At 42.5% G+C, this 13822-nt stretch overlaps 2 protein-coding genes across 4 annotated transcripts in view; one reads left to right on the top strand and one right to left on the bottom strand.

The window, feature by feature from the left end:
• Positions 1-3721, top strand: part of LOC104064347 (rap1 GTPase-activating protein 1) — an 80512-nt gene extending 76791 nt beyond the window's left edge. Inside the window, exon 20 of the mRNA XM_054056541.1 lies at positions 3691-3721. Coding sequence (XP_053912516.1) covers positions 3691-3706 — 16 coding nt within the window. The 3' untranslated portion in view covers positions 3707-3721. The remainder of the gene's footprint in view (positions 1-3690) is intronic.
• Positions 1-12452, bottom strand: part of LOC104064387 (antigen WC1.1) — a 32341-nt gene extending 19889 nt beyond the window's left edge. The window contains exons 1-6 of one of the 3 annotated variants that reach the window (XM_054050718.1): positions 11669-12452; positions 11483-11589; positions 11172-11242; positions 3097-3411; positions 1625-1933; positions 244-558 (exon numbers count right to left, since the gene is read on the bottom strand). In XM_054050718.1, the coding sequence (XP_053906693.1) occupies positions 244-558; positions 1625-1933; positions 3097-3411; positions 11172-11241 (1009 nt within the window). In that variant the 5' untranslated portion in view covers position 11242; positions 11483-11589; positions 11669-12452. Of the gene's footprint in view, positions 1-243; positions 559-1624; positions 1934-3096; positions 3412-11171 lie in introns of all 3 variants that reach the window. The other 2 variants (XM_054049952.1, XM_054051504.1) reach the window with 2 other exon arrangements.
• Positions 12453-13822: the final 1370 nt, after the last annotated feature.

Consider the following 13822-nt stretch of genomic DNA (forward strand, 5'->3'; position numbering starts at 1 on the left):
GTGTTGCCCTCACCCTCTGTCCTCAGCTCACCCTACCTTGTCAAGCAGCCCTGTGTTCCCTGTTCCCTGGAACCAGGAGAATTTCACAGGGAGCAGCTTTGTGGTGCACGTTACATCCTCAACTCCTAGAAATGCCTGTAGCAGCAGCCAAAAGACAGAGCTTGGCTCCTCAGACACTCTCTGGATTTTGGGTCCATATTTTTCAGTTTTTCAGTTCTCCTCTTAGACTTTTCCACTGCTCACCTGAACATACCACGCGAGCGTCTTTTCCAGCAGGACATTCATCATGACCTAGCACAGTCACAGGGCAGTTTCTCAGGTGTGAGCCATTCTTCTTGCAGCTGAATGTGCCATTCCAGACAGAGGCGTTTCCTTTCCCGAAGAACTGTCCGTCTGGTATCAGTAGGGCAACTCCACAGTCCAGCTGATGGCAGAGGGAATTGGCAGTGGGTAAATCCCACAGGTAGTCACATAGAGTTCCCCACGTACCTCCATGAAGAAGCTCTACTCTCCCTGAACATGTGGTACTGCCATTTGCCAGCCTGTACCCACCATAGCCTGCAGGAAAAATAAAGGAACTTTTGCAGTTACATTTCTTTTTGTGCTATAGCACTGAAAACTGCAAGATAGATACAGCTGCAAGAAACTAGCACTTACTATGTCTCAGGTTACTCATGTTAGACCGGGACACTCATAAGCCAGCTTTGAAAAAAAAAGTCCTTATTGTCCGTGTTGTAGCCTGCACTACGAGACTAAATGTCTTCTGACTCTAAGTTCAATTTCTCCTCTGCTCAGCTCTCTTCTCCCTCCACAATACTTCTGCTACCATGCAAGATCTTTTCTTGCAAAGGCAAGTCCTTTTGACCCATCTGCCTTGTATTTGGATCATTTGAGAAACTCTGAGTAGGAGCTACCAGTAGCAGTCTCTCTCCTGGTAGCTGGTCATCTCACATTGCCAGTAAGCAGCCACTTTAGTGTACAGTTCTCAGCTTCTGTCAATGCCACAGCATAAGGCTCTGACAACAAGTCATGCCCATCAGCCTATTTGCAATAATTTCAGTGACCCCTGGGTAGGACTATGGTGTCCTGCTGCCAGTCCCATGCATTTTTTTCAGAAATAAGTCCAATTTGTAGCTGGTGCCTCCTACCCTTTGGTGGTATGTTACCTCTCCCAGTTTTATAATTAACTGAAGTGCCAGGGATTAACATAGACACTGGCATCACAAAAAATAAATTAATTTCTCCACGATCCTGTTTTTCTCCTCTGGATCGCTCTCTTTTTATGTATATGAGAAAGACATTGAAGGATTTTTCAGCACTATTGACTGTATAACTCTAGAAGTACAAAAGAAATTACAGCCCTTTTGAGATCTACATCCCTGGTGTGGAAATGAAACGGTTAGAACAGTCTATGTTAAATGTATACTCTCAGTAGAGTGAATGAGAGATTGTTGGGCAGCTCTTTATTACTTCCTTGCCTTCCCTGGGTGGTTCAGAGCATGATAGTGGAAGCACCCAAGAGCCCCAAGGCCCACATAAATATGCGGAGGCTCTGAACCATGGGTTGACAGAAAGAAAACATACAGGATGCATACAAATTACGTCCACCAGTACAAAGTCTCACCTGAACATACAACAGTGGCATCATGAGAGCACGTCTTACTACGATGTAGCATCCTGGGACAGTGTGCAAGGTGAGTCTCATTCCCTACACAGTGAAACTCTTCTTGCCAGATCAGTTCATGTCCGTCTCCAAAGTGGGTTCCTCTCAGGACATCCACAGCTTGGCCGCACTCTAACTCATTGCACAGAACAGAGGCAGTTTTGAAATCAATATGTGAAAAGCAGACTGCAGCCCAAGTTTGGTCTTGCTTTACTTCCAGACGTCCTGAGCAGGCAGTGTCCCCTCCAGTCAAACGCAGTTGAGAGAAACCTGGAAAGAAACCCCAAGAAATCCAGCATTAAGGGTTGGTTGTACTGACCTAATTTAATAACTCCCATACCTTCACAGGCAAGATACGTATCACTTCTCTGAGGACCACTGAGACTTTAAAATAGCCATTGTGGCAATTCCTGTATGCCACTGACAAGAGAGAAAATGATGTGTGGTAATGGTTATTTCTTGGTATATGGAAATACTAAAGCCTTGGGAAGCTACAGAAGGAGGGAATTTTTGAACATTTGCCAAAGGCTTGAGAGGTAGCGATCCCTAGATAAATAAATAAATAAATAAATAAATAGCCATTTTCTGCTATGTGTCCTGGAGAAACTTAATTATTCAAATGAATAGGAAGCTGAAGTGACCCAGAAAGAGGAAACAGGAAATGTTGCACCGATCTTCAGTAAAGGCTGAAGAGACAGTCTGGAGATCTAAATGTTGGTCAGCCTCACTTTGACACCTGGGAAAAACATGGAATGAGTCCTCCTGGAACACACTTTTGTGCACAACAAGGTGAATGGGAAGAGTCAACATTAGTTTAGCAGGGATAAATCACGCTTATGTGACCTTATTACTTTCTCTGATAAAAATGACTGGATTTGTGGATGAGGGGAGGTCAGCATGTGTCATTTACCTCAGATTTAGCAAGGCTTTTGACACTGTCTTGCACAATATTCTTGTGCCCAAACTAGGATGTTACAGCTTGGGTGGGTGGACAACTACACGGTTAAAAAGCTGATTGGATGGTCAGGCTTGGAAAATAGTCGGCTGCACTCTACCTGGAGGCTGGCAACAAGTGGAATACCACTTGCTGAGTCTTTCCTGGGACCTATTCTGTTCAGCATCTTTATCAAGAACTTGGAGAAGGTGATAAGGTGCAGTCTTATCAGCTTGGGGGGTGAGATAACCCCAAGGGCAGAACTGCCATTCAGAGGGACATAGTCAGGCTGGATTAATGGGCTGACTGGAACTTTACAAAAATTTAAAATGACAGGTGTAAATTCCTGAAGGGACTTTCCTGAAACAAAACCCTCTTGCTATGGTACTTTATCCAAAGAGCAAAACCAAGCATATCTTGCACAGGAAGGCAGCCAAACAGATATTAGATTTCTTTGCTGTTGCATTTTTCTTTTATACAAGGTTGGATGACTTCTTACCTGAGCAGATCACTCCAGTATCAAAATAATGAGGGCAGGTAAAAGAACCCCATCCTGTATGTGAGCAGTTCCAGAGAGCAGATTCATCACCACGGCAATCGACTCGATACAACCATGTTGGTCCAGATCCTTCTCCAAAAGGAGCTCGATTAAGGGCCTGAACAGCAGATCCACATTGTAGTTGCTTACAAACAACCTCAGCATCTTCTATGGTCCAGTCACCATCACACACAGTTCCCCACTGCTCCTCGTGTTTTACTTCCACTCTTCCAGAACAGAGGCCAGTTCCATTTGACAGCCTCAATTCATCAGCACCTTCGTACACAGAGACAGAGCAAGGTTATGGAAAGGACAGTGCCTACTCACAATTATCTATTGCAGGTGGTTAATGAGATTACTGTTATTAATAATTTACTCTTAAATCAGACTTTTTTGGCTCACCTTTCTAAAAAGTCCAACTTAAAGATTTGAATTTCTTTTTTTTTGCAGGGAGTTATTTGTCTTTATTTACAAGTTTGAGATAACCCCAACTGCTGAGACATAAGTTATTTCTAATAACGGGAAAATTTTCTCTTCTCTTCTCTGATCTATCAGGTCTTGGAAATGCTGAGTAATCTCCCTGCTGTATGACTGCTTCAACAGAAACTCCTCCTTTTTCTTTGTTGTTCTGCTGTGATGATATCCAGCTGAAAACGCTCGCTGGGTACCAGTTTCTTCGTTCCTGTGTTCACTGTGGTGTGAAGAAGCAATTTCCTGTGTCTGCCTCAACTTCTTCCTCTCAGACAAACTATTACTTGCAACTGAGTGTCCCAATGCTCTTTATTCTTTCTCTTGTTTTCTAGCCATGGGGTCACCTAGTCAGGGGTACCTGACGAGAGGTATGGCAAGCTATCTCAAGAGTAGCAGCATAAGCAGAAGACAGACAGATAGGTCTTCATGCTGTTCTTCATGCCCCACCATATCTTGGGGTGTGGCTGCTGCCTAAAGAACCCTCTTTCCCTGCTCTGCTCCCAGGTCTGCCTCTTTCCTTTCATACAAATATACATTTCCTGGTTCTTTTATCTGTGGCCCCACAAAATTACATTACAGTCATCACAGAGCACTTGATAAAGACCCTGAGAGAAGAGGGAAGATGCATACATTGGTTTCTTGCTTTACGGTTTTGGACTGCTACTACAGATGCTTCAAGTATTATACAGTAGCTTAGCACATGAACTTAAAGCCTAGAGGATTTTGTTACATCCAAATACAGGGATGATGGTGGGACACAGAAGCTGTTCTTAGGAAGCCAGCCTACTCAAAGGCCTGCTAGGACCCAAGAAACACAAAGCAACAGGTCTGAATCTGTGTCTTACACAGACACAGTAAACATTGGAAAAACTGAGGTATATAGCCTAAGATGTAATGACACATAAAGGAAAATAAAGTGGAATTGTTCAGGAGCTGTCTGGAAGCTTTTTTCCCAGTCAAGAGTTTTAAGGCAGGAGTTTTGGCATATCTCTACATAAAAAAAAAAAGACTCTTTACTTGCAGAAAGATTTGTATTTGCTTAAGTAAAAAGCATTCACAGAATCACAGAATCATAGAATATGTTGAGTTAATATTCTGAATTGTCATAGGCAGTGTTTTCTTGTGCGTATTTGTGAACAGAAATGTTGGAAAAAAAGACCCAAAGCCCAAATCTTCTGCCAAATTCCTTCAAAACTAGCCACTGTTGTAATTAAACCACAATTTGGATGACATTCATTTGTTAGGTTATACGATAGAAAGCTTGTCTCCACATGCAAAGGAGAACAGAGGAAAAATGGCAGGTGGGGGAACCCAAATAAACCAGCCAGTCAGAGTCCTGCCCCAACCTCTTCTAGGGCTTTCCCAGCAGAGCAATCCACACTGCTGTCCTGGTGTGAAACTCATCAGATGAATCAACATGAGGGCTTTTTACATCACCTTAGAGACTGGAGGCTACTGCCCAGAGAGTATGGGAGACTCTATAATATGCAAGAGAAGGGCACCTTGGAATTGCACAAGGATTATTATGGGATGTTTAGGACAGGGATCAAAGATGGGGAAAGGGAGAGATGAAGGATGTTTGGGTAGGAAGTGTGGGAAAATAAAAGAGTAAGTAGATAAAAGGACCATAAGTAGATAAAATGAGCACAAACTGAAACACAGGAGTTTCTGTCTGAACATCATTACGATTAGGATGACTGAACACTGTAACAGGTTACCATGGGAAGTTGAGGAGTTGACTTCCTTGGAGATATTCAAAAGCCATCTGGAAATGGTCCTGAAAACTGGATCGAGGCAGCCCTCGAGCAAGGGGATTGGAGCAGATGACCTCCAAAGATCCCTTCCAACCTCAACCACCGTGTGATTCTGTGAAAAGCAGCCAGTGTAGGTATGCAGGCTGCTGGTCAGTATGTCTGCCTGGCTATGCCCTGCACCTAATCTGCACTGTCCATTGTGTCTTCTTATTAAAAACTATTTCCAACTGTTTTCCTGTGTGAGGTGACTCTATTCAGTGCGTATGGAGGTCTGATGGTCACAGTCTGGACCACAGCTCATGGAAGGATGTGTATAGATGCTGTACTGGTTTTGGCTAGGATAGAGTTAAATTTCTTCATAGTAGCTTGTATGGGGCTGGGTTTTGGATTTGTCATGAAAAGTGTTCGTAACAGAGAAGTTTTAATTTTGATGAGCAGTGCTTACACGTCATCAAGGCCTTTTGTTCTTCTTGCACTGCTCACCAGCAAGGACACTGGAATGCACAAGAAGTTAGGATCATTTTTGTGGCCCTCCTCTGGATTCACTCGCACCCATGTCTCTCTTCTGCTGGACACTCCAGATCGGGACACATTACTCCAGGTGGGGTCTCACCAGTGTGGATTAGAGGGGTGGAATCGCCTTCATCAGTTTGCTGGCTGTGCTTCTTTTTATGCAGCCCAGGATGTGATTTGCTTTCTGGACTCTGAGCACACATTGGTGGCTCATACCCTATTTGTAACCCACCAGTATCCCTGAAGCCTTCTCCACAGGGCTGCTTTTGTTGCAAAAGAGTGTACAATCCTAAACATCTTGATAAGCAATCAGCTTAATGGACTAATATTTGTTAATGTTAAATCAAAGAGTGGGCCTTATGCTAACTAAAAGAACAAAAGACTCAGAGAATCTGATACAGGGTGCATTGTGGGCATCTGGACATATTAATCAGGACCTGTCATCAGGTCTGCCAATTTGGCAGAAGAACATAAGCAACTCTCCTCCAGAAGCAGGCCCCTAATGACTGAGCATGTGTTGTAAAGATGCAGTAACCTATGACTTTATGTAAATCACTAACAGATTGTTTATAGAGGGAAGTACTTGGCATGTATTCACTTTGTAACTTCTTTAGTAAATTGCATGCAGAGACTCTGGTCAGGTGTGCTTCAGTTGTGGAAAGCCACTAAGCACCCAGACTTGCAGAACTCTGTAATAATATCAATGTCTCAACTTGATGTGTGAGATTGGCTATTTGCATGCTGAGTAACATATCTGACTTTTCAGACGATGCTTTTAATCCATTCATCCCCCAGCTTGTATCGATCCTGGCAATTGTCTAGCCCAGGCATAAGGCCTTGTGCTTGACCATGTTGAACTTCATGAGGTAACGTTAAAATTCATCCATTTCTCAAACCTCTCAAGGTCTGTCTGTTTGGCATCATTTCCCTCAAGTGTATCAACTGCAGCACTCTGCTTGGTGTCATCCACAAACTTGCTGAGGGTGTGTTCAATCCCACCATCTGTGTCATTGATAAGAATATTGAATAGTACCTGCAGCAGTGTGGACCCCTGACGGACATGACTTGCTAATGATCTCTGTTTGGACAATGAGCCATTGACTGCAACTTTTAGGCTGTGGCCATTCAGTCAATTCCTTATCCACTGAATAATCCATCCATCAAACTCGTATATCTCCAATTTAATGACAAGAATGTTGTGTGGGACATTGTCAAAGGCCTTACAGAAATTAAGATACATAAGATCGCTTGCTCATGATACGGCCATTGGTGCTATTTGTCTTTGCGTCACTGTTGCATGTTTCTGTCTGTGCGACCAGCCATGTACAGGTATATGTGAGTGGGTGTGTGCAAATCTGTCTGTCAGTACATGTGTGTTAAACACGTGTGTGCCTATTGGAACTACAAGTTAGCCTTGCTACTGGTTGGACCTCAGGAATCAGAGCTGTAAGTGCCTTGTCTCTCATTATGCTACTAGTTTTAGCAACTCCTGCACAAGAAAGACTTTATTAAGCAGTAATCAGACATGTAAGCAGTGATAATATGACAAAGATACACGTCTTAAACTTTCAGATACAGGTCAACCTAAAATGAAGACAGGTATGTGGTTATTTAATGCTCAATTGAATTACACCTAGAGTATTGACATATTTGAAAGGGAATTTATGTTTCAGAGGAAGCTGGAAGCAGGAAGCTTTGCAGCTTTTATGATGGAATTAAGAAGAAAATGTAAGTCTGCCACTTGACAACTAAGTTGTTCTGTACTTGTTATGTTTATCCATTGGCTCATGTGCCCTTTGGAACCAAATTGCTGGATATGAGGTTTAGACTTCTCAAGGAGAAGCCTTAAAAGGAGAAAACGGAAAACAAATTGCTGTGTTGTCATCACTGAATGTTACGACCTAAATAAGGTAAATTAGGGGGTTGTAACACTGAATTACGTGAACTGAAAGCCACTGGTGTTCAGAGCATGAAAAAAGAAACGACAAAATGGATGGAAAGTCAAATGGTAGAAAACCACATGCAGGACCTTGGTATTTTTGGGTTAAAGACAAACTACAAGCTCCATACACACAAGAATCAGAAAGGTCTTGGCCACCACATCTGAGATTTGTCTTCAGTTTGATCGGATTTGAATTTTCTGGGCCAGGTAAATCCCTGAAGGGGGTTGGCAACTTCTTTTAGGGCCTGAAGCATCATTCAGATTGACCAAATAGCTAGAGAAGGTTTACAAGACAGTCATGTAAGAAGCCTAGTAACTTTGGTCCCAAATTAGTACTGCTTCAAATCCTAACACATAATGGTAAATTAAAGCAAACATCTATAGGACAGGCTTGATCCAATTGTCAGCACTCTGAGGGCACTAATAATCCTTAATGGCCTTGATATTTCCTACCTGGGCACCTACCCACACACTCTGCCCAGGGGCCCAGGCTTAGACCTTCTGTCCCTGCCTGAGCTACAGTCCAGGTACATCTATGTTCAACTCGGTGACATCTGTGCCTGGCTGCAGTCTCTATTGAGCTGCACTCTGAGCCACAGACTGACTTGTCAACTTGACTTTGGACCTGCCTTTATGCCATGAACTTGCTTGATGATTTGACACAAGTTGGCAACAAATGTTGAACTCAACAACTGCCCCTATGCCTGCCCTGCTTGTCTCTTGGGTACTGTGGGGCTAGACCCTGGCTGATGAGGTGCCCACCCCACCACCTGTATTATCACACCTGGAGCAGCTGGCCCTTGCTGTAACTTCATAAGAACTCTACAGCTCATGACTCAGGAGTCACCTCTCCAAAACTGACAATTAGCCAACAGCCACAATTCTTAGTGAGTTAGACTGCACGAGAAACAAGAAAGGTATCAGAATTTGACCAGGTACCACTAAAAACCTGCAGTACTCGTTATGACCCAGCACTGGGTCTGATCTGAGAAGAAAACAGTGAGGCTACGCACACCTTGCAAATAATCCAGAAAGACACCTCTCAGAGATCATTTCCTATCAATGGTGGTGTTTGATAAGGGGCAAAAGATAATTAATTTGTACTAACAGCCTGTCATTTTCCAATAGGAGTTTTCAAAACAGTCTAGTGAGGAAAATATTTTTCCTCCCTTCCTAAAAAAAAAGAGAGGTACTCCTACATATGACATATGACAGCAACGCTGGTTGCTGTCATTTGAGATTGTGAAACAGGAATATGCCATTTTTCTTTGCATTTGAAAACAAATCTAATTCCTCTATTGCGTCAGTCTTAGCCCATGAACTGATGCTAATGCAGTTATTTCCTTCAGTAACTAGTCGTTTCATTTCTCATTCCAAAGTAAATTGCTAGCAGTAGTCAACTAAAAGGCAATTTTGTCTTCAACTCCATGTGGTCTGTAGCCTGATCCTTGCCTGCTTCATCAGACACAGGCAACACAGCTTTGAGGCATGATCCTATCTTTATACATAGGCAAAGGTTTTACCTCTTTGCCTACATTGCTGAACTTCCTAACAATTTCCTGCCTATCATTTAGATTTGGAAACGCAAAAGTATTTAAGGGACGTTATTCAAGTGACTAATAAAAACTAATTTTTTTCTGCAAACCATGCTCTCTCCACGAATTTCTTGAGTAAGAAAGTCTCTCACATGCATAGAACAAGCCTCTGATAACTACAAAATCCCTTTGTACTTGCAACATGTTGTTTCAGGAGTAGTATAATCTTTCTGTAATAAGTCTTCTAAGACTCTTCTGAAAGATGTTCTGGAGAACAATCCACAATTTATTTGAAGGACATAGTCCAAAGAAGAGTTGTATCAGCTAAGAATATATATACACTTAAAAGACAAATAATTTCTAAGAAAAGTTAAATTTATAATACATTACTAAAGGAACCAGATAAGCTATTTCTATAGCCATATCCAGGAGTAAAACAAACAGCTCCTCATTTGACTGTTTCATCTCCATGCTCTTGAATATTTAAATAATCCAACATCGATATTTTCAACATTTGCAACAGCATGCAAGGTTGGATTCAGAGGCAGGCATAACCCTGCCAACATATTTAAATATTCCCTAATCAAAATTATCATTTACTGTAATCAATCTTATATGATTTTTTAATGATACCTACAGGCACAGTCTTTTGTATTTCCTCACACCTCATAGCATGTACCACAAGCGCCTTTATCGAATTCGATGGTACTAAGGGGTTGGATAAGGTGGCATCAGGTTTTGGCTTGTTCCAGCTGAAGAGCTGTTTCCCTCATAGGCCAAGAATGAGAATGAGCTGTGCATTACCATACCCAGATCCCAAGCAGAGGTTTTCCTCACACGTGTGCTCCCTTGGTTGCAGATAACTTACTTACTCCCTGATGGCCATGCCTCCTGCACTGCCTGTGCTGCACCCTTCCTGGGGAACAGCAGGGGGCTGCGTGGGGAGGGAAGCACCACCAGGGCAGAGATGTGAGTCATACGTGCTGATGACAGTATGAAGGTAAAGCTACTCTTGTCTGCATCTGCCAGTCACTCTGTTAGTATTTGAAAATACATTTCATTTCAAGATGCTACTCAATCATTGCTACAAAGATGTCTAAATACAGATGCTTAATATTGTTATTCACACTCCTTTGCACAGAACAACCTGTCCTCTTCCTATCCTCTTGAACCGTGACTGCATCCACACAACTGGTGAGGACCTTTAAGGCTAGGGCCATGCTACATCAAGGTATCAACCCAAAGTATCATATGGAGATGCAACCACCACCGCAATGCCATAGTGCCACCTCTTTGTGTACAGAGACAAAGGTGAGAATTCCAAAATCTGTCTCTTACCATCAGCTTCAAATACGTACACGTAGCTCTAGAAGAGCAGAGAGACAAATGGTGATAAGATTCAGATATACAGGAATAACTGAGGATACACAGGAACAGCCCCACTGGACACACAGAGCACAGCAACATCATTTTAACTGGTGTTGAATAAAGACTTGGAGTTATTAATTCTGTCTACGCAGAGGTCAGCAGGGGCGGCAAGACAGCCGCTGTTTACTTTATGGCTTGGCTGTTTACTGAACTTGGACCTGAACTCCAATGAGAATGGCTGGTCACTGATGTCTGCGTGAAATAAACAACTATTACAAATGGCTTACCCTTCTTTCTCTCAGGATCACGGAGGAGACTCAATCAAAGACTAAATGTATTTAAACAGATTCTCAATACTTCAAAATTTGATGGAATAACAACCTACTTATATTGAATTTGCATTCTTTTCCCATCTCATTTCTTTACGCAAAATGAAGTAGGTATTGTACTTACCCTGGGAGACCTGAATGGCGAGGAGAAGCAGCCACAACACTGGAGTAGAAAGATATCCTTTTGTTGTCATCCTGATCGTAGAGATATGAAATTTCACTCTATTAGGCACTGCCTAGACCAAACTCTGCATGGGCTTCTCGGTGTCTCACAAATGACTACAAAGGAGGAAATATATAGATTCACATGCTAGCACGAACTATGTGAAGGAGCCAATAGAAATATTGTTCACCTTTTTAGACATTATCAACAGGTTAATCTCCAGTCTGAAAAAAACAAAGTCTCCAATAAAATTTTAAAATTGTGCCTATGACCTTATATGAAGGATGATGGCGCTTCTGATGTCATCATCGATATTGTCTTGTTTTCTATGGGACAAACATCGGTGGCAGAGGGAGAGCAGGATGCAAGATAGTTGTTCCTGACAAAGCAATGTGAAAGTGCAGAACGTTAGTAATTTTGTGAATCACTTTGGAAGAGAGAAAAGCAAAAAAAAATACCTATGTTTGTAGGTCACCCATCTCCTCGGGAGAAATTGTAGTCTTACTATAAAATCAACAGAAAAGGTGTTTATCACTAGCAGTAGTTCTGTGAGTCAAAAATGACACCCGTTCTGTCTTTGAGGCAAACACTGCTCAGGTTTCCTTATTCAGTCAAAGCTTGAGAACTGTGTGGACAGAAAGTCTTGAAAGACCATCCTCCTTAGAATGTCAGTTACAAGACTTCTTGTTTCCTGAGCCGAGTTTCTTTCTGTTGCAGGTTCTGTGTGACCATTGCTCGTAGTTCTGCCCTCTCTCTGATTCACTCAAGAATGATGAATTTAGGGAAATAAAAGCTGCTGTTCATTGAACTGTGGCTACTTGACTTATTCTTGGTAACTGGAGCAAGTTGCAGACTGCTGTCTGTTTACATCAGACTAAACACACAATTCTCTTTATGACATTGCACACATGCTCTTTTTGTCTGATGGCATCTAGCTGGTTTTTATCCAGAATCCCAAATTCAGTGACATCCATGCTGTTAGGCCTTAGTACACTAACAAGCTCTGCAACCTCTTTCCCTTCTCACTGGGCTTTGTATGCCTGTTCAAGGCCTGTATAACCTTGCGGCAGTGTAACCTTGGGTCAGACTGCTGTGGAAAGAGCTGCACGAGAAAGAGCAGAGAGAAGTCTGGCCTATCATTACTCAAGAACTGCTCAGAAGCTCAAGACATTTGCCTGTAGTCTCTGCTAGAGCTATACGGCAGCCAAGCTTTGGTCTGGCCATGAACTTTGCTGATACTGACTCTATCTGCTGACTTTGTGAACTGATATTGGACCGATCACCTTACTGTGGTCTCGTTTAGATTGCATGGACTGCTAACCTAACCTGGCTGCAGTCACTGGATCTAGTCTATTCTTGTTCAGGTACTACAGGACTGTACCCCTTAGTGAGACTCCTGCCTCCTGCTTGCCTTGCTGTTAATTTCAGTTCCTGGCTGACCTTCTTTTGCAGAGCAGCCTGCTTCTACTTACTGATACAGACCTCTGAAATACAGAAAGTCACTGCTACTCCATTGGAAATCTGTTCAAGGTGAGGAAAAAAAACCTACAGATGTGTTAATGAGAGACAGACAAGGGATCCATTATATTGTCTGTTCCTGTACTGAGGTTCAGTGGTTTCATTTAGCACTCTTTTCCTTGCTGATTTGTGGCCATCAGCAGAAATTTTGTTGACAGTTGGAACTCACTCCAGGAAGTCTAAGAGTGAGATCTGTTTCTCAGCATACAGGCTCTTGATGACCAGAGTCTCCTTCATGGGGACTATGACAAAGTAATCAGGTACATGCCACTGTCCATGGATGTTAGAATGCCAGAATTCTTAGCTGGTACTCCCCTTTTGTTCTCTTTCCCATTGCAAGCAGGGATCAAAATCAGTATTCACTAAGAGACTGGCAGCATGGATTCCCTGTGCCCAGTGGTCACAAGGGCTTACCTAAAAACCAGTCTTTATTATGACTTTAACAAGTCCTGAATATGTCTGGTTGTGTTTCTGATTGAACAACCAGAAGACACATTTATTCAAGGGCAAGTTCAATTGCAACATGACATCATGTCTCTCATCCTGCATTATCTAACTAGCAATGATTGTGAAGAACCTTAAGGTACTAGTCTTCTTGCTAGACTTGGACACAGAAAATTCCTAGATGGTAAGGGAACCTTTTGGTTACCACTGCACAGACCATCATTACTGTTGGTATCCTCTATCTGGATACAGGGGTGTTCTGGGACACTGTCTATGCTTAGGTGGCAGAAGAAAAACAAGCACCATCTCCACTAAGCACAAACATCTTGGTCTACATATCCAGAAGTTCTGCTCCTTTGTCAGGTGGATGGAAACCTTCTTCTCTGAGGGACCCATCTACCCCTTCTCAGTTAAACTCTGTCCCTTCTTCACTTCTTTTCCTGACCATTTATAAGCAAGTCACAGGCTGAGGATTCCATCTGTTCTCCTCTGGAAATGGGGATGCTGACAGGAATCTCTCATTTGTATTTAGAGTTCACCTATCATAAACTGAGTACTTGTTTGGAAAAGATCCTCTGCCATCAGTTTCACCTCTCTGGAAGTCCACTCTTGCCTTTTCAGAAATATTCATTGATGCTTTCCACGCTGTA

Source organism: Cuculus canorus, chromosome 1, assembly GCF_017976375.1.
Source record: "Cuculus canorus isolate bCucCan1 chromosome 1, bCucCan1.pri, whole genome shotgun sequence".
In the NCBI taxonomy this organism is placed as follows: domain Eukaryota; kingdom Metazoa; phylum Chordata; class Aves; order Cuculiformes; family Cuculidae; genus Cuculus; species Cuculus canorus.